Source organism: Dipodomys merriami, unplaced genomic scaffold (assembly GCF_024711535.1).
Source record: "Dipodomys merriami isolate MVZ:Mamm:240054 unplaced genomic scaffold, mDipMer1.0.p SCAF_5, whole genome shotgun sequence".
Lineage (NCBI taxonomy): Eukaryota > Metazoa > Chordata > Mammalia > Rodentia > Heteromyidae > Dipodomys > Dipodomys merriami.
In genome coordinates this window covers 75679843-75700476 of record NW_027206068.1, presented here as the reverse complement: position 1 = coordinate 75700476, position 20634 = coordinate 75679843, and the positions used below count along the sequence as shown (strand labels likewise).

The window sequence follows — 20634 nt, the reverse complement described above, 5'->3', positions numbered from 1 at the left end:
CTTGAGCAATGACTTTGGGCTTTGGACTCTTCCTGTGTGACTTGCAAATACCACTGGCACCTAACTTCTACCAAACAGGAGCGTGCATTGCTCTGGTGCCTGTGGGGCTGCAGGCCGCAGTCCTTTCCTTCCTGAAAGGCCCTGGAAGGGATAAGGAACATAACTAAGCTCAGCTCTCTGAGCCGGGCCCCCACTGGCATTCCCTCCTTCCACAGCCGTCCCCTCACCCAGGCAGCCAGCGGGCATCTCCTCACGCCCAAGCTGGCAGCTTCGGGGTGGTGTTCGAGCCTGCCTCCATTCCTTTACAGGAGGGATGATGTTACCCCACTTCACAGACGAAGAAATTCAGGCTCCCGAGAACAGCCCTATTGTGAGATACAAACCTGCGCTCCTCTCCCAACTCCTACCATGACAAAAGTCTGTGTGCTCAGGACCGCTGGCTGGTGGCCCCGACAAAATTTGGGGTTCAGGTGCTTGCCAGAAGCACCAAGTCAGGGGCCGAGGGTTTAGACCTTAGACCTACCCCAGGTCTCTGAGGAGGAGAGTGGCTGAAGGTCCAGTTGTTCATCAGTGGTCAGTGATTTAATCAGTCACACATATGTAATGAAGCTTCCAGAAAAAACAAAAACAAAAACCCCTGGGTCACTCGGCTCCATGAGCCTCCCCTCCTTGCCGCCCAGGGATCTATGGTGATAAATCCTTAAGCCCTTCCCTGGGTTCTGTGAGCCACTCGAGCAAATTGTGGAACAAGAACCCCTGTTTATAGCAGTCACTGTGGATTCCCAGAGGCCTGGACTTCCAGCAGGTGTCAGGAGTGGGGGACAGACTTGGAGCCTGAAGCCACCCCAGGTAGATGGTCGGAACTGAACTGAATTAGTGGACTGCCCACGGATGTTAGCCACAGGCAGACCCAGAGCCCACCCTCAGCGTGGAGGCGCAGCTCCCCGGCCTTTGGTCCCATAGGTGCTGTGTGCTGATCGTGAAGTGTTTGTTTCCTCCCTCACTGAAGGATTCATTTGCTTGAGGTGACAGTGAAGGTGCCACAGTTGTGGTCCACGTCCTGTCTCTGTGCACTTATGCTGCTTTGTCTCCCTGTGAACTTGGAATCCTTGACGAGTTCCCAAGGGAGCAGACTGGCTTGCTGCCTCTCGGGCATGTGAGCCATTAAAGGTGTCACCATTCGTGCCCTGTTGCAATGACTGCCCTGCGTGCATGTGTGCGTGCCTGCATGCGTGCGTGTGTATGTGTGTGTATGTGTGTGTGTGTGTGTGTGCGCGCGCGCGCATGCTGGTACTGAGGCTTGAACTCAAAGTATGCATGCGTAATGTATTACAGCTCAAATTCAAGAGCCTCATGCTTAGTTTTTCCACTCAAGGCTGGCACTCTTCCATTTGAGCCACACCTCCACTTCCAGCTTTTTGCTGCCTAAGTGGAGAGAAGAGTCTCTGGGATTTGTCTGCCGGAGCTGGCTCTGAATTGTGATCTCAGATCTCAGCCTCCCGTGAGCCACTGGCACCTGGCTCTATGTTTGAATTTAAAATAGTAATTCTTCAAGTGCTCTCACATATGTAAGAGCAATGGCATGCCACATTAAGAGACAGCAGAGAACCCACAGCGGGAAGATTCAGCGTTTTGTTTAAGCCCTAGAAGCGGTCATGTTGAACTCATTACAGTTGCTTTTCTTAGGTGTCAAACTGCAGAGGCATGTTTTGGCGGTTGTGGGGCTTGAACTCTGGGCTTGGGCGCTTGTCCCTCAGCTCTTCAGCTCAAGGTGAGCGCTCTACCACTTGAGCTACAGCGCCACTTCCCAGAGGCATTTTTTGTTTTTTTGGTGCCACCCCTAGGCTTGAACTCAGGGCCTAGGCACCATCCTAGGTGCTTTTGTGCTCAAGATTAGTGCTCTACTACTTGAGCCAGAGCTCCACTTCCAGCTTTTTTGGTGTTTAGAGACAAGGAAGAGTTTTACGGATTTTTGTGCCAAGGCTGTCTTCAAACCAAAACCCTCAGAGCTCAGCCTCCTGAATAGCTAAGATTACAGGTGTGAGCCACCACCAGCACCTAGCTTTGTTTTTTTTTTTGTTTTTTTGGGGGTTTTTTTGTTTGTTTGTTTGTTTTTTGTTTTGGTCCGGTTGTGGGGCCTGAACTCTGGGCCTGAGCACTGTCCCTCAGCTCTTCAGTTCAAGGCTAGCGCTCTACCACTTGAGCCACAGCGCCACTTCCGGCTTTTTTCTTTTTGCTTCTGTGGTGCTGAGGAATCGAACCCAGGGCCTCAGGCATGCACTTCAGTTCAAGGCAAGCGCTCTACCACTGAGCCAACTTCCCAGCCCCTAGCACCTAGCTTTGTAGAATGCTTTTTGTAAGTACTGTCTTGAGTTGATCTGCCACCCTCAAATGTCTTGCTAACTATATTCATTCATCTCTCTTCCCTCCTGAAATCTGCTGAAGTGACAGAAGCCAATTAAACCAAACATAAAAGTAGTTGTACTCAGAAAAAATGAAGTTTAGTCCTCAGAGAAGGCAATAGCACAGATAAACAAACCTCTGTCAAGTCTGTTCAAGAACAAATGGAGCGCTGAGAAGGTGGCTTAGTGGTAGAGTGCTTGCCTAGCATGCATGAAGCCCTGGGTTCAATTCCTCAGCAAACATACACAGAAAAAGCCAGAAGTGGCACTGTGGCTCAAGTGGCTAGCCTTGAGTAAAAGAAGCTCAAGAACAGTGCCCAGGCCCTGACTTCAGGCCCCAGGACTGGCAAAAAAAAAAAAAAAAAAAAAAAATTGAGAAGGTTCAGATGCTGTGGTCCACATGTGTAATCTTAGCTTCTTAGAGGGTCATGAGTCAAGGTCAGCCCGGGCAAGAAATTCACAAAAAACAAACATCACAACCAGTGAAAAGCTGGGCGCCCTGGTAGAAGTCTGCCATCTTAGCTGCAGGGAAATAGCATAAGTAGGAGGATCACAGACCAGGCAGACGTGGCAAAAAAATAAGACCCTATTTCAAAAGTAACCAAAACATTAAGGGCTAGTGGTTCAGCTCAAGTAGTAGAGTAAACACTTTCCCTGAGCAGACACAAAACGCTGAGTTCATACTCTAAAACTTACACACACACACACACACAAAATAACAAGGGAAGAAGAAGAAGAGGAGGAGGAAGAAGGAGGAAGCGGGGGGAGGAAATAATAAGCAAAACTTGTATTTTTTATTTTTATTTTTTGGGTCCGGTCATGGGGCCTGAACTCTGGGCCTGGGCGCTGTCCCTCAGCCCTTCAGCTCAAGGCTAGCGCTCTACCACTTGAGCCACAATGCCACTTCTGGCTTTTTTTCTTTTTGCTTATGTGGTGTTGGGGAATCGAACCCAGGGCCTCATGCATGCAAGGCAAGCACTCTACCACTGAGCCACCTTCTCAGCCCAATAAGCAAAACTTCTAAACATCAAAATTAGAGGCTTCTTGACTGTCATCAGATTTTTTAAAAATAATACTGCAAGAAAAAAATACCCAAAGCTATATCAGCAAGTGTTTGAACTTTTACTTCTTGAGCAAATATTACTGCTGTGTACTTCCCTGGTTTAATCACCATGGGAAAAAATTCTAATGGTTGAGTTGTGCCCTTTGAACAGAATTATCTATGTAGATATGAATTACATATTAATAAAACTTTTTAAGAGTAATTAGAAGGTCTCAGTTTCTCTAAAAAAGAGGCCTAGTAGCCTATTTGCGAATGAATTCCATGAATTCAGATAGTCAGTAATTAATGTCCTTGGTGAAGTGATTTTGGGGATAGACAGAATGGGTATTCTAAAGCTGGCTTGATTCTGACATCAGTAGCAGAGAAAGGTGGCACACAGATCAAAGTCAGTCAGTCATACATGTAAAAAATACGGGCAAACCCATAAATAGACATGAGTCACATACCACATTGGAAGCCTAATGTATTGTAATCAAGCAAGGTTTATCCTGAGAGGTGAGAATCTGGAAGTGTGAGAAGACCTGCTAGCATCTCAGTAGATACTGAAATAGCCATTACTAAAATTATACCAGTGTCCCTTTCTAAAGACCCGGAGTGAAGTAGGGACAGAAGGAAATTCTTGGAGCTGCATGGCTCAGTGGCATAGCACCAGCCTGCTAAGCACCATACTCAGTCCCTCCCCAGCCACAGGGCAATGAGAGGGATACGACATCCACAGTCAAGCACAGAGCGGTTTGTGGGACCACAGAGAAAGATCACAGCACACGGGGCCCCAAGAAATACCGGCTTCCCCCACACCAGTGGTCTAAATAGGGAATGTGCATCCAAGGGGACAAGGTGAGGGCACATGGGCACCTGGAAGCTGGCACTGGAGTAGAGGCGTGGGTGACCAGCCACCCTCAGCCAACATCCTGACCTCCTTCCCAAGCTCCAGGCACTGCTTCTCTGTCCCTCCTCTGCCTTGGAGAGTTAAACAAAGCACGTGAGGCCCTGATGATCCAAGTATATCATACATACGCGTGAGGACCCACAAAAACAGTTTAAAAGCAACATGGAGGAGGGAAGGGGCTTGGGAAAGAGTAATGTAAATAGATGACTTTGATCAAAGTACACGATATGAGTGTTTAAATGTAGGACATCAGCTCGATCACGGTGGTGATGGCTTGCTGCTCTCTGCCCTCCTGGGAGCCGGTGTTGGAGCAGGTCAGTGAGGTAGGATTGGTTCCGAGATGGCTGGCGCAGGCCTGCGGCTCTGGGCTTGGCAAAGAGCTCAGTAGCCACCATGTGTCTTCTACACAGGCCACTCTTTTTCCCTCCACACTAGAAGCCTTCCCTTTTGCGGGGAGGTCGACCCTATGTGAAAAGCAGGGTGAAACCATAAGTACTGGATGAACATAGAACAGAGCACTGGGCCAGGCTCTATAGTCTCTGCTTCACTCACTGCCTACCCAGGCCCCCAGTGTGGAGAGGCTATGATGGTCATGTGAGGAGCGCATTAGTGGGTGGTAGCAATCTTTTCTGCGCAAGGCCTCCTGAAGTCCGTTTCCAAGCTATTCTCTCATGGGCCAGCCTGCATAGTTTGGGCAAAACTTACTAAGAAAACTATTTCGTACTGTTACCTTTTGAATATTTTTGCCTAGCAAATTAGAGCAATAATCTCTTCTCTCCATTTTCATACAGTTAAGACCCAAAAGACCACATAATATTACATTTTTTTTTGTCTACATGATTTTGTGTGTGTGTGTGTGTGTGTGTGTATATCAGCTCTTTCTAAATGTGTTAATGGATGTTGGAAAAAATAATTTGTGATATGAATGATTATCTCAGAAACACGACATTGTCTACTTTGCTCTTTTTTCCAGGCTATTTTAGAAATATGTATATGGTAATGCAAACATTTAAGTCTGTCAGGCACCTGTAATCCTAGCTACTCAGAAGGCTGAGATCTGGGGACTGAGGTTCAAAACCAGCCTGAGCAGGAAAGTCTGTGAGATTCTTATCTCTAGCTAACCAGAAAAAATGCTGGAAATGGAGCTGTAGCTCAAGTAGTAGAGAACCAGCCTTGAGCAAAAAGCTAAGGGACGGTACCCAGGCCCTGAGTTCAATTCCCAGTATCAACACATGTACATACATGCACACGCACGCACGCACACACACACACACCCCAAAAGAAAAATAGTAAGTTAAAGCTTCAGGATATATGGTTGTTGCTTTACTTGGTTTTTAGTGATAGTTGTTAGCTCATCCATTGGGGCAGTATTTATCTGACCTCCCCCCCTCCCGCCCCCCAAAAAATCTTTGCATTGTGCCAATTGCATAATCGGTTCCCTGGTAATCTTTGAATGGTATTTGTTTCTTATCATTTTTCTCCCTGACAGAACCATCGCACAAACCTCGGGTCTGCTCTTGATCCTCTTCATCTGACCTCTGCCCCTTTGAGTGGCGTACAAATTGGCAAACATTGGCTAGTGCCTAATGCATGAAGGGAACTCACTGTGGTCCTGGGGTATAAAGAAGTCAGGGGGCTGGGAAGTTGGTTCAGTGGTAGAGCGCTTGCCTTGCATGCATGAGGTTCTGGGTTTGATTCCTCAGCACCACATAAGCAGAAAAAAGCTAGAAGTGGTGCTGTGGCTCAAGTGTTAGGGTGCTAGCCTTGAGCTGAAGAGCTGAGGGACAGCGCCCAGGCCCAGAGTTCAGACCCCACGACCGACCAAAAAAAAAAAAAAACAACTCAGGCCTCTTCACTATAAATTGGATGGCTTGTGGTGACACCATGGGGTGTATCAGGACTGGAGCCAGGAGGCCCAACTTGAGGGCCTTTGAGGAAAGTGGTGAGGGCAGTGACCTTTGAACTGAACTAGAACAGAAATTGACCCTGAGCATTCTGAGGTCTGGGCTAAGTCCCAGGCCTTTGGAAGCTGAGGTACGGCTTCCCCGGCTCCCCCAGCCTCTCAGCATCCTGGGCATCCCTTAGCCGGAAGCTGCATTGCTCTGGGCTCTGCCTTCTACTGACATTCCCCTCTGGGTCTCTCTTCTAAAGACGTTTGTTACTGGCTTTAGGAGGGGGTTATCCCCCATCTCAGCTTGAGACCCTTTCCTTCTGTAAGGATCTTCTTTTGTTTGAGAAGGAGATGTGGCTGGAGAGGAGGCTGCACAGGATGGTGGGAGCTAGGCTTCTGGCGGCCTGAATGAAGTGGGTCTACTGTGGGTGTGGGGAGGAAGGGGGAGCTAGTGAAGTCATTGAGCTGAGGTGTTGCATCATGAGATTTTTATTTTATTTTTGCCAGTCAGGGTCTAGGCACAGTCCCTGCACTTCTTTTGCTCAAGGCTAGCACTCTACCACTTGAGCCACAGCACCACTTCCAGCCTTTTCTGTTTATGTAGTACTGGAGGAATCGAACCCAGGGCTTCATGTGTGCTAGGTAAGCACTCTACCACTAAATCACATGCCCAGCCCTCACCATGGGATTTGAGAGGGAAATATTTATTTGTACATGCTTTCATTTAATGTTTAGATTTGTTTACACTTAAACTTATGTGTGTTGCATTTTGAAACTTGTATTAGCCTTTATAAACTACACACTTTGATAGATACTTGCCACTTCCCCCATGTTACTCTTTAGCAGCTTCTTGAATAAGAATACTGCGTTACTCACTAGTTAAAGGGTGGTAAGGGAACCTCACCCACAGCAAGTGTCTTCCTATGTGGGCCAGTTCCTTAAGTGTCAGCCATGCTCCCTAATTATGCTTCTCTATGGTAATGTGCAAATTAACAAAAGCAAGAGCAGAACACTGGTAATAGCTGGCCCTGGCACCTTTGGATGTGCAGAATCTTCACTTCCTGCTTTCTCAGGAATTTTAATCATGCATTCCAAACAGCCAATTGTTCAATGCTTTGGGTTTCTTTTCTTTTCTGTATTTAACTCCAAATTACACTAATTTTCTCTGCATTGTAGTGCCTTTCTTTCTCTAAGTACAATTTGAGCCTTTGCCATAATGAAAATAGTACCGATAGCATATAATCAGAAAATTTATACTCACTGTGGAAAAGACATATAAGAAGGGAAGGACACTTTGTTTTGCTTTATTCACTTAAAATGCTAATACTTTCTTTGTTATTGATGTTATTTCATTATATCAGTAACAATCTGTCCCTGTTCCAAATCAACAAGCATAATAATTCGTTCTATGTACTTAATATTTGACTTCACTGGGTCAGGTTTTCCATTGTATTAAAAAAAAATGCAGTAGATCCTCCTCCAGAGCTCTGTGTGAGCTGAGGAGCCATCAGACAGCTTCCCATCGCACCTGGCGGACCTGGCAGTGCCTTCACAACCATCAATAGCTGTGTGAAGAGACCAGGCTGGGGGCAGCATGGGACCCTGGTAAGATCCTGGGACAAAAAAAAAAAAAAAAAAAGGACATTGAGGGGAAACTAAAGAAATTGGGATAATGTGAGGACTCTGGTTAATAATCTCTTCATTATTCCTTTATGGGTTCATTAGCTGTAAGCAGTGTACCGTACTCTGCAGATATTAATGGAGGGAGCGAAGAGCGGGCTCATGTGACAAGGAGGCTGAGTCTGCACAGAAGGAGCCTGGCTCCGCACCTCCTTGTGATGGGGAAGCTCAGAGATCCACGGGGATCGCTCCCCACAGGCAGGCTGAGTCAGGAGTGAGTCAGGACTGCAGCCTGAGCAGCTCTGGAGGACCTGGCCGAGAGTCACAGTCCTGGCGGACTCAAAGGCTGTCCAGAACCTAGAATGAGCTGCACCACCCACACAGAGCGCAGGTGCCGGATGGCTGAGCACAGCTTCCCAGCAACCCTAGCAGAACTGCGTGATAACCCGGAGTAGAAAATGGATGCCCAGTCAGGCGCCTGTGACTCACACCTGTCATCCTAACTACTCAGGAGGCTGAGATCTGAGGATCACAGTTCAAAGCCACCCTGGGCAGGAAAGTCTATGTAATTCTTATCTCTAATTAATCACAGAAAAGGCTAGAAATGGTGTTGTGGCTCAAGTGGGAGAGCACTAGCCTTGAGCAAAAGATCTCAGGGACAGTGCCCAGGCCCAGAATCAAGCCCCAGGACCAGCCAAAACAAAAGCAAAACCAACAACGGATGCCCATGCATCCCAACTGATACGAGTAAATGCTAGGTGAATCAACACTCCTGGAGAGAATCATTCCAGTGATTCACATAGATGCTCAGCCCTGCAGGCGGTAGAGCCTCCCTCTTCCCCGGGAGTGGACTCTAGTAGTCTTACTTCCAAAAAGACTGCAGCCTGACAACATGAGGAGTCATGTTGGCAGAATGTACCCCTGATGTGAGGAAGGGATACCATCATACACACACACATTGCTCCAGAACCTTCATCAGAGAGAAGGAAGCTCGAGCGGCTGTCTGAGGCCGAGGCGCTTAAGCAGGTAAGATGACCAGTGGGCTACCACGGGTGATCCCGGTGAGAAGGGTCGAAGGAGAACTAAGGAGATCCTGATGTAACCATTCAACAAGCCCAAGTCAGAAATCCCTAGCTGCCCTGTCAGCACACCAAATAGGTTACTAGAAAGTTTGGGACAGCTAAACAAACTCAGCCTTTATGTTTGGCAAGAGAATAATTGAGGTATGGCATGGGCGGGCCTTGAAGAAGATGGCACCTCAGCCTGTCTCTGCCATCTTGGGCCATCTTTGGCCATCTTCCTCTGTCTTTCTTATTACAGAGCTTGGCCTTGGGTGAAATAGTGAGAACTGGATGGCTTTTGGATTGGTGGGCCTCCTTTCTGTTTCTGGTAAGGTTGTAACACCAGAGATTGACTGTCACGTCCTTCTTTCCTCATTCTCTATCATTTCATTGTCAATCTTGCCATCTGCAAGTTCTAGAGGTTCCCTGATTGGCTGCTTTTCTAATAACTGGGATTACTCACAGACAGGAGCTTCCATGAATAGTATTGTATCTGTGTTGGTTTGTTATTTGTGATAACTCTGCCATGGTAACGGATGGTTAATTGGACTGTCCACTAGATTGAATGAGCAGCACACCTCTGGGTGTGTCTGCCAGGACTTTTCTAGAGAGGATTAACTATGAGGAGACTATCCCTGAAAGTCGGTGGCACATCCCCTGGATGGGGTGCCTCCAATGGAACAGAAAGGCAAAGAGGCACAAGCATAGCCTTTTGTCCTCCTCACCTCCCCCATCCCCCTACCCCCGGCCTCATTTCTGCCTGCCTTGAATAGCTCTGCCCCAGTACCCCTTTCCACCCCACTGACAGGCAGCAGCTAGCCATGAGATGGGGAAACATAAAGGAAACTTGAAGTGAGGCAGGGGGGTCACAGGGTCTCCAAGAGCAGCTTTGTCATTAAGCTTGTCTCCCCTCGTGTGTGGCCCACCGAGGTCATGCAGTGACAGTAGATCGGGCTTTTGTGAACTCTACCACCTAAGGATTCAGAGCCTCCTTTCTATTCAACCTGGGTCAACTAACAGCTCCTAAGACTGCAGATCTTCAACCTACATACCCTGGCCAGTAAGCCAGGCCCTGGAGATGAAAGGTAATTCAGTAAACTCCCACTCTTGGGTGGTCCTACCCCCTCACACTTCAGTGAAACTTAAGGCTGAGAATGTGGCTTAGTGGGAGAGTGCTTGCCTATCATGCACTGGTTTGATTCCTCAGTACCACATAAACAGAAAAGGCTGGAAGTGGTGCTGTGGCTCTAGTGGTAGAGTACTAGCCCTAAACAAAAGAAGCTCAGGAACAGTGTGCAGGCCCTGAATTCAAGTCCCAGGACTGCCCCCCCCCAAAAAAAAACAACAACAACAACAAAAAATACGTGGTTCACGCCTGTAATTGTAGCTTCTCAGGAGGCTGAGATGTGAGGATCACAGTTCAAAGCCAGCCTGGGCAGGAACATCCCTGGGACTCTTTATCTCCAATAGACCACTCAGAAAACCAGAAGCAGTGCTGTGGCTCAAGTGGTAGAGCACTTGCCTTGAGCTGAAGAGCTGAGGGACAGTGCCTAAGCCCAGAGTTTAAGCCCTACCACCGACCAAAAAAAAAAAAGCATGGATAAAGTTGAAACCAAGGGAAATGTGGTTGCTGAAGAGTTGCAGGCACCAGGTGCCGGTGGCTCATGCCCATAATTCTAGCTACTCAGGAGGCTGAGATCTGAGGATCACGGTTCAGAGCCAGTCTGGGCAGCAAAGTCCATGAGACTCTTATCTCCAATAAACCACTAGAAAACTGGAAGTGGCGCTGTAGCTCAAGCAGTAGAGTGCTCTCCTTGAGCTGTAAGTGCTGAGGGACAGCGCCTAGGCTCAGAGTTCAAGCCCCACGACCGACCAAAAAAAAAAAAAGAGATGCAGGCCATTACAAAGAAGCCACACATAGCAAGATGCCTCAAGCACTTGTCTGGAATTGCTTGGACCACATCTATCTCAAGAGGAAAGACTCTGCCTTCAGAAGAGAACTCTTGGGCATCCTGTTGCCCTGAACCACCCAGGGAAGTCTTTCCCCATATCATACCTAGCCATTCAGGCACAGCCGTGGGCCAAGGAGGCCTGACTTCCACCGGAACCAGTGGTCGACCTTAGTGGCATCTATGCAATGCTGGTTTTGCAGGCATTCAGAATTGCAAGTCCTTCCGCCCAGATCTCAGAGGAAGGCCTGGGACACCTGACGGTGTATCAAGGTCAGAGTCCCTAGCCGGGAGCTGGTGGCTCACGCCTGTAATCCTAGCTACTCAGGAGGCTGAGATCTGAGGATCGCGGTTCAAAGCCAGCCCAGGCAGGAAAGACCGTGAGACTCCTATCTCCAATAAACCACCAGAAAACCGGAAGTGGCGCCGTAGCTCAAGTGGTAGAGCGCTCGCCTTGAGCTGAAGAGCTGAGGGACAGTGCCCAGGCCCAGAGTTCAAGCCCCACGACCAACAAAAACAAAACAAAAAAAAAAACAAGGTCAGAGTCCCTGCAGGCAGCCTCTGAGAGGAGATGTCTCTGAGATTGAAACTGAAGATTCGGTGGAGATGCCAGAAGTTTAGAGATGCCAGGGGCGTGCAGCATCTGCCAAGGAAAACTGCAGCCAGTGAGGACAGCCGGGAGAGTCAGATTTGCCGCCAGTGAAGATGGCTGGGGAGGTCAGCCAGGTTTGCACGCAACAAGGCCCAAGGGGCGGGGCTTCCCCACTGGTTGGATCTTGGTCACAACCCCATGTTCCTGATGCCCCACATGGTTTACTGTTTGCCCTGCTGTGTTTGGGCCTTTGTTCAGTCCCATGCCTCCTTTCTATGCCTCTATTCCTCCCCTCTGTGCCATTGTATATTGATTGGAAGTATGAAACTTGCTATTTAAATTTTAGAAGTGCTGTTCACAATAGCCAAGATATGGAAACAACTCAGATGCCCCACGACAGATGAATGGATCCAGAAATTGTACCTATATACAATGGAATGTTACGAAACCATTAGAAAGGACAAAATAATGGCATTCACAGGGAAATGGATAGAACTTAGAACAAATCATGTTGAGTGAGGTAAGCCAAGAGCAGAGAGACAAACAGCACATGGTCTCCCTGATATGTGGTTGTTAAATCCAAAATGCAAGGAGATATGACAAAGTAAACAGGACTCGAGAAACAAAGGACATCTACTTAATTTGTCATATAATTTCTAAATGACTCCATGTTCTTGACCTCATATATGGTGTATATATATGTGCACATCTGAGGGAAGGTAGGAGGAGGGCACAGAATCAGAGGGAAATAAACAACAGAGGGGCCCATCATCTGCACTGGACCTGGATGAAAATGAACTAAGCAACTCCAGGGCAGTGATGGGAGGGAGGGAGTGAACGGGAAAGAGGGAACAGCTGACACTGAGCAAAAGGAAAGAAATGTACATATCACCCCATGTGGAAGAAATAGTTGTATTGTCAAAGCTTAACAAACTTTATAATCCATGATAATGACAGTTTGCCTTGTGAAGGTTAAAGTGTGTTTGTGACTTTAAGTATCACTATCCCACAATACTGTGACATTTGTAAGATTTATGTAATCACTTAATCTCAATAAAAATTATTTTAAAAATTTACAAGTGCTTACAAATAAAGGACTTTAAACTTGGACTTCTGGTCAATGCTGGCAATGTTAAACTTTGGAGATTCTTGGAGCTGGATTGGGTATGTTTTGCACTTTGAAATGGATACAGCCTTTGGGGTGCTGAGGAGTATATTAGGGATTAAAGGGATGTATTTGAGTGTTAAGTAGACTGGAAGATTCTGGTGGTTAATCTCAGTGATCAGTTTGATTCAATTAAGACATACTTGCCAGGAGATGAGTAAATCTCTGTCTTGCCATGGGCCCAGAAACATAGGCCCAGCCTGCCGTGGGCCAAAACCTCCACACTGCACTGAGAGAAGGCCTGATGCTGTAAGTTGTTTCCTTGGGGATTTTGTCATAGTGATAAAAAGTCTAGGGGCTGGGAAGGTGGCTCAGTGGTAGAGGGCTTACCTTGCATGCATGAGGCACTGGGTTTGATTTCTCAGCATCACATAAGCAGAAAAAGCCCGAAGTGGCGCTGTGGCTCAAGTGGTAGAGTGAAAGCCTTGAGTTGAAGAGCTGAGGAACAGTGCCCAGGCCCAGAGTTCAAGCCCCACAACTAGCCAAAAAAAAGTCTAAACCAGTAAATTAAGGAAGTTCAATCTAAGGAAAAGCTAGCATGTGGTATATAGGGCCTGTTTTATCTTTGCAACTTTTCTGTAAGTCATAGTACAATGTTTCTTTAAATATTTTTAAGGCAAGAGAGGAATTAAGGTGTGGTATGCTTTTTTTTTCTTTGGGGGGGGGGGTCTGGTCATGGGGCCTGAACTCTGGGCCTGGGTGCTGTCCCTCAGCTCTTCAGCTCAAGGCTAGCACTCTACCACTTGAGCCACAGCGCCACTTCCGGCTTTTTTCTTTTTGCTTATGTGGTGCTGAGGAATCGAACCCAGGGCCTCGAGCATGCAAGGCAAAGCGCTCTACCACTGAGCCACCTTCCCAGCCCAGGTGTGGTATGCTTTAAAATATATCTAACACAAGACTAATTTTGTGAAAATGTACATATTCCTACTTTGTAGTATTTAAATTTTTTATCTCAGATATTCTTAGAGTAGAAAGGACACCCATAATATGGGATATCTTTGACAAGGAGAAAATGGCTTGTGAAGTGGGTTTTTTTGTTTCTGGTTTTGTTTTCCCTTTCTGTGAGATAGGCTGTTGCATTTTCCCATGGTTAGATTTCCTCTTGGTTTCATTCATTGGAATGAATGGAATATAGGTGAATGGAATATAGGCAGTATCTTAAATATTAGTGCAATATGAACTAGGCTGCTCTCATCTTTGACATGTGTACGTACAAATCCCCCACAGAGCCAGCTATGGGGAAAGTACATGGTAATAATCATGGCAGAAATGCTCAGAACTTTCTGGCCCCATATTCTTAGGGCTTTCCGTGTTTCATCTCTTCCTTGGTGGGACTCCCATTTTCTGAGAGATAATAAATGCCTCAGCTTCCATCCATCCATCCTCCGCTACCTCTGCCTCACACATGCTCTTGTCCTTGGTGGCTGTGTGACAGTGTAGAGTCAGTGTCTCCAGCGAGGACAGCACCCCACACACAGGGGAAGCCGTGGGGCAGGGGCCGGTGCTGCCACGCCCGAATCCTCTTGCTCTAACCTGTGTTCTCCTATTTAGGCATCTGTTGGGTCATTGGACAGCTAGGCTTCTGGGTAGAAGAGCCAGCAGTAATGCCTAGGAATAACATTGCCCCCAGAGGACCTGGATGGCCACCTGCCATGATGCCCAGATTGTTCCCAGTTTCCTCTGCAGAAGCCCTGGCACATGCACATGGAGTACCCGTAGTCTTCCTTTTTCTCCCTGGCCCATTGCGCCAGCAGAGACCTGTACTGCCACATAGGACAGTCAGTGAGAGCTCTGTCCTCTCCCAGCCCTGCCCTTTCAGAGAGGCCGCTTCATACTCTCCCAGCAAATTGGTATAGGGTGTTTCCACAGGGCTCTTCATCAGTTGAGAGAGGGAGTTCTTTATTTTATTTTTTAGTTAATTTACTGTATTGTTATTGTAAAGGTGATATACCGAAGGATTACAATTGCATGTGTCAGGGGCTGGGAAGGTGGCTCAGTGGTAGAGTGCTTGCCTTGCATGCATGAGGCCCTGAGTTCGATTCCTCAGCACCACATAAGCAAAAAGAAAAAAGCCAGAAGTGGCCCTGTGGCTCAAGTGGTAGAGCGTTAGCCTTGAGCTGAAGAGCTGAGAGACAGCGCCCAGGCCCAGAGTTCAGGCCCCACGACTGGACCCCCCCCCCCCAAAAAAATTACATGTGTCAGACAATGGCGCATTTCCTTCCGTACAGTGTCTTTAGTTCCCTTACTCTCTCCCAGTCCCTACCTCCCATCTCCTCCCACGAGTTGTATACAACTCGTTTACTCTCATCAGTGTCCAGTGAGCTCCACTGCTGCACATTTTTCATTCTTTTTCCCTCGAGTTCTGTACCCTCCTCCACCCTCCCAAAGGGATACACTATACATAAAGAAAAGGCAGAATCATCAAAAAATTAAAATTTTTAAAAAAGATACCTTGTTTCCATATCTTGGAGTTTGTTTTAATATATATAGTTCTCAATGTAAACATGAAGCGGCACATAGGCTTTGTGCCCTGTGTTTCTCTCCTACGAGTATCCTCTTTGGAGCTCACTGTGTGTATCTGGAATCCTGTCTAATTTAGCATATCCCAGTGAGTTCTTTATCATTACTAATACTTTGACTTTCTTTTAGCAGAAGACTCAGAAAGTGGCGTTTACATGCGATTCATGAAGTCCCACAAGTGCTACGATATCGTTCCGACCAGCTCCAAGCTCGTTGTCTTTGACACCACCTTACAAGTGAGTACCCCACTTCCTGACATTACCTTACAAATGAGTACCCCACTTCTGGACACCACCTTACAGGTGTGTACCCTGCTCCTGACCTTGTGCAGTGTGCTCTCCATGGCTACTCAACATGGTCATTTCAAACTAGGCATGCCAGAAAACATTTCCCGAGACCCTTCCACATACCAGGCCCTGCAACCAGGGTTTGTGGAGTTCTTCATCTCTGTGGCAGCCTCAGAAGGGATGCACTGTCACTCTCCTCTTATCTACAGATGAGGAAACTCTGATTCTAGTGTGAGAACATCAGCCAGCGGGTTCACACACTCTACAGCTGGTGTGCTAAAGGGTCTGAAATTGGAGGCCAGGCCTGTCCGCTGGTGCTGGAGCCAAGTTCATTTGAGCCACGCTGTCCTGCCTCCCACGTAGTAGCCAGATGGACTTTTTAGCGAGGGAAATATAAGTATTCAAATATAAGTATTCAAAATAAGATTGGTTAATCTTAGACTAGTTTAAAAGAAGTGAATTTAAGAAAAGTTAATAAGATTGGTTAAAAGATTAAAGTAGATAATCTCTTGATAGAGAACTTCATTGATCTATAGTAGCAGAAAATTTGAACCTGATTATTTTCCTATTAAGCTTGTGTTTATTGTGGTTCATTTTGTATCAGTATGACTTCTAATCGCAGGTAAAAAAGCCTTAAATAAGGCACTCACTGTTATTACCAAATTACATTAATGTAATGAAGTGTATGCATGTGAATTCACATACATACAGACACCCTTACCAAGTAGGGTCTTCAGTTTTGTTCCCCAGAATTAATCACTAAGCCAATAACTTGTAAGTAGTCTATGAAGGAACTACAGGAAGTCCCAACCAGAGTGTGATTTCAATCCAGGCCTGTGGAGGGCAGCCTCAGCCTGAGCCCTAGGGAACCCAGGGCTGTCCATATTCTGGAGCATTGATTCAACACACAGAGCTATTCTGGCCCCTGCCATCCTTCACCTCACCTCCCGCTCAATGGCAGCATTGCACCCATATGTGCACCTGCATTTAATTTAGAAACAAAAAATAAAGCAAGAAAAAGTCTTTTTGACTTTTGCCCAGCTTTTCTCTTGCTATTCAGAGTCTTTCTTTGGAATTAAGAATTAGCCACACACCGGGAACTGGTGGCTCACTCCTGTAATCTCAGGAGGCTGTGATCTGAGGATCATGGTTCAAAGCCAGCCCCAGCAGGAAAGTCCGTGACACTCTTTTTTTTTTTTTTTTTTCGGTCGTGGGGCTTGAACTCTGGGCCTGGGCGCTGTCCTTCAGCTCTTCAGCTCAAGGCTAGTGCTCTACTACTTGAGCTACAGCGCCACTTCCGGTTTTCTGGTGGTTTATTGGAGATAGGAGTCTCACAGTCTTTCCTGCCCGGGCTGGCTTTGAACCGTGATCCTCAGATCTCAGCCTCCTGAGTAGCTAGCCACCAGCTCCCGGCTAGTCCGTGACACTCTTATCTCCAATTAATCACCAGAAAACCAGAAGTGGTACTGTGGCTCAAGCAGTAGAGCGCTCCCTAGAGCTGAAGAGTGCAGGGACAGTGCCCAGGCCCAGAGTTCAAGCCTTACAACCAACAAAAAATTAATAATAATAATAATAAGGGCTGGGAAGGTGGCTCAGTGGTAGAGTGCTTGCCTTGCATGCATGAGGCCCTGGGTTCCATTCCCCAGCACTACATAAGCAGAAAAGGCTGGAAGTGATACTGTGGCTCAAGTGGTAGAGTGCTAGCCTTGATCTGAAGGGCTGAGGAACAGCGTCCAGGCCCAGAGTTCAGGCCCCATGACCGGTAAAAAAAAAAAAAAAAAACCCAAAAACTGAATGCCAAGGGCCTGATCCAGTGACATCACTTCTGGTGCTAATAGAAGTTGTGTCTTCATCCCCTCCCAGCCACTTTCCCTTCAAAGCTTGAGCTAGGTTGCCATGCAAAGCGTGCTTCTATCTGAAGATCTGAGTATTTTCTGGATACAGACTGCAGCAGTGGTCATTTACATGCCCTTCAGAGCTAAGAAATCAGACCTGGGGTATGTATGCACAGAGCCCCAACTCCTGCAGCAGCTCTCCCATAGAGGTCAGTTCCATCAATTCTGGAGCAGGCCTACCATAGAATACCATAGAGCCATTAGGAAGAATAAAAATTTGGCTTCTAAGCCAGGTGCCAGTGGCTCACACCTATAATCCTAGCCACTCAGGAGGCTGAGATCTGAGGATCATGGTTCAAAGCCAGCCTAGGCAGGAAAGTTCTCGAAACTCTTACCTCTAATAAACCACCAGAAAACTGGAAGTGGGGCTTATGGTTCAAGTGGTAGAGCACTCACCTTGCTGAAGAGCTGAGGGACAGTGCCTAGGCCCAGAGTTCAAGCCCCACTACCAACAACAACAACAAAAGGCTTCTGAGAGTATTTCCTTTTTAAAAAAAGAAAATGTAGGCTCCAGAATGGCATGTATAATGGAAGTCAGCCATGTGTAAAGAAGCTAGAAATGGCGACACTTGAAGGCAAGAGGATTAGGGTGGTTTGGCAAGGCAGGATATGGCACAATGCAGAATAGAAGTGGGACAGAGCATGTCTTCTCGGTGGGAAAGGGGAAGGCCCAGCTGCCCCAGCTCGGGAGCAATCACATTCTGCCCACAACTTTTCTGTTTCCAGCTTCATTCTCTGGAGAGGCCAACATGGCCTCCTACAACTGGGTTCTGTGAAATTCTCCTTTGTTTAATCCTGGGATTAAGTGAAGGATCCATGGCAGTCTGTCCTTATGGTCAGGCTTATGGAAGTAGAAATTAAATGATCAGTTTGTCGTCCTGCCCGCTGGGGAGTGGCATCCTCCTGGTCCTGGAGCCACTCTGCAGACAGTGGTGAGCCGTGGTGGAGGGGAGAGTGCACTTTGGGCCCATGAGCGAGTGCCCCACCCCCTTAGGGCAGAGGGCCATGGTGTACCCTGCACCAGTAGTGAGTTTACGGGCCAGCACACACCGAGGTCATGGTGCAAGCCCAGTCTGTCCGGCTGCTCAGCATCCCGTGGTGGGTTCAGTTCCACCACAGCACCATAGTGAGCGAGGAACTGCTTCCTGGAAAACAGGTGTCTGTAGAGCAGTTGCAGTGTTGTTGGGATGCTGTTCCTGTGAATGGAGGCCTCACCGCCCCCTGCCTCCCACCCCCAGCCGTGACCTTGCTGTCCTAAAGCCAGTGAGGAGGAACAGCCTTGCTGCACAGCCTGATCCTGCCCGTCCCCTCTGACAAACAGCTTTAGTCTCTTGGTACGTGTCAGAGTAGCTCATACAAAGGTGAGCGTTTGCCCAGGATTCTGTGGTGGCATGTAGGGTCGTTCGGTAGGGTGACCTGGGCACTTGGTTCACTAGGTTGGTAGCAAGAGGAGGTTCCAAAAAATTGTTCTGAGCCCAGCCTACCCCCCTCGCTCTCAGCGTCAAACAGCCCTGGAGGGTTTGTGGCAGTGGTCAGAATCGCATGTTTAGGAACAGAGGAGCTAACCTGAGTATGGCTACAAGCTCTGCTGTACCTCTGGTGACTCAGATGCCATCTGTCACCTGATGACCAGATTCCAATCTTGACCAGCAGACCAGAGTGATGTTTTTATGTGTTAGCAGTTACCAGCCATCTGGAACCAATACCAGTCTCCGTAAGTCCTTCGGTCAGGTGTAGAGAAGGCCAGTGCCCCAGGCTATGAGTCTGTGGTCACACGTAGCCCTGGCTTGGATGTAGATGGGGGGACCAGACCCCCAGGGATGACTTCAGACAGATTTTTTGGTTCTTTTTGAAAAAAAAAAAATACTTTTAATCATCACAATGATAGTCATCATTATCTTAATCAACATTGCTTATGAACGTGTTATGTAGCTCAGGTAACATCCTAGAAGGCTGCAAGTATCTTCCATTCTTAGGGATGCAGATCTCTAGGAACATCCTGATAGTCATGCCTTCCTGGTCACTTCACTCCTGATGGGTACCCAGGCTGTCTATAATCATTGGTACATGATGACCCTCTACAGGCAGGTGCCAGTGGCTCATGCCTATAACCCTAGCTACTAGGATGACTAGGAGGCTGAGATCTGAGGATCATTGTTCGAAGCCAGCCTGGCCAGAAAAGTCTCCATGAGACTCTTAGTCTCTAATTAACTGCTCCAAAACCAGAAGTGGCTCTATGGCTCAAGTGGTAGAATGCTAGCCTTGGGTATGAAGAAGCTCAGAGACAGCTCCCAGGCCCTGAGTTCAAGCCCCACAATCAATTTAAAAAAAAAAAAAGATGACCCTCTGCTACCAGGGGATGTCATTCACACCAAAATCAGTGAGGCTGGCCCGGTCCATGTACAGACCCACAGAGCATAGCCCATGTGGAGCTTCTCGAGGGAAGGGACTCCCTTGTTGTGCATTGCTCTAAGGCTCTGAAAGGGGAAGTCCTCAGATTGGGCATGAAGAACCTGTGCCACAGCTCCCATCGCCTGAGCTGTGGATTCTGAAATCCCCCAACCAACCCACACAACCAAGAAGCTGTTAGAGCCACTTCCAGCTGCACAGATGTTCACTGAACAACTTGTGCTGAGTCCACCTACAGCAGTACATTCTGCACAATCAGTGTTCGTTTCTTCCCCTCTGGCCACCTAACACTGTCAAAACCTGTCTCCACATTTGCTCCTGGGATATCTGCAGGTATAAGTAGCACTATCCTACAGTTCTTCCTGCATGAAAGCTGTTTGTTGCTCTGGGGTGTGCTGAAACCTGTCCCAGTTACAGGGCAAGGGTGTCCAGGGCTGCCTGGGATGGTCCTGAGTAAGTGTGATGTTTGCCAAGGAAAACTTGTAACCAGGCTTTAAAGCGAACAAAGTATCACACACTGGAAAGCCAGCCATTTCCATTGCCCTGGAGGTGGAGAATAACTAGGATCCAGGAGTCTTGGCTTTGTCTAAGAGAGTGATGGCCAATCTTGATTGTCAACATGAGTGGGTTGAGAAACAACCTAGGAAATAGTAAAGCACACTTAGAACTGTCTCTAACAATTAGATTATGAGTATTCGGATCTAATGAATGGTTTAATCTATTGATGGGTTAAAAATCTGAATATACTTGGCAGGTAGTGGAACTATGGAAGGTAAGGCATGATTGGAGAAAGGTCACTGAGTGTGTTCTTGGGGCTGTATCTTGCCCTTGGCTTCTTCCTGTTAGTGCTGCACTCTGCTTCCTGTCCACAATGAAGCAAACAGCTCTGCC

The 20634-nt window shown here is 47.5% G+C and overlaps 1 protein-coding gene across 9 annotated transcripts in view; it reads left to right on the top strand.

The window, feature by feature from the left end:
* The window catches only part of Prkag2 (protein kinase AMP-activated non-catalytic subunit gamma 2), a 215025-nt gene that overhangs the window by 167012 nt on the left and 27379 nt on the right, over positions 1-20634 (top strand). For 5 of the 9 annotated variants that reach the window (XM_069997114.1, XM_069997116.1, XM_069997118.1 and 2 more), the window contains one exon: positions 15282-15388. In XM_069997114.1, coding sequence (XP_069853215.1) covers positions 15282-15388 — 107 coding nt within the window. The remainder of the gene's footprint in view (positions 1-15281; positions 15389-20634) is intronic. The other 4 variants (XM_069997121.1, XM_069997115.1, XM_069997117.1 and 1 more) reach the window with 1 other exon arrangement.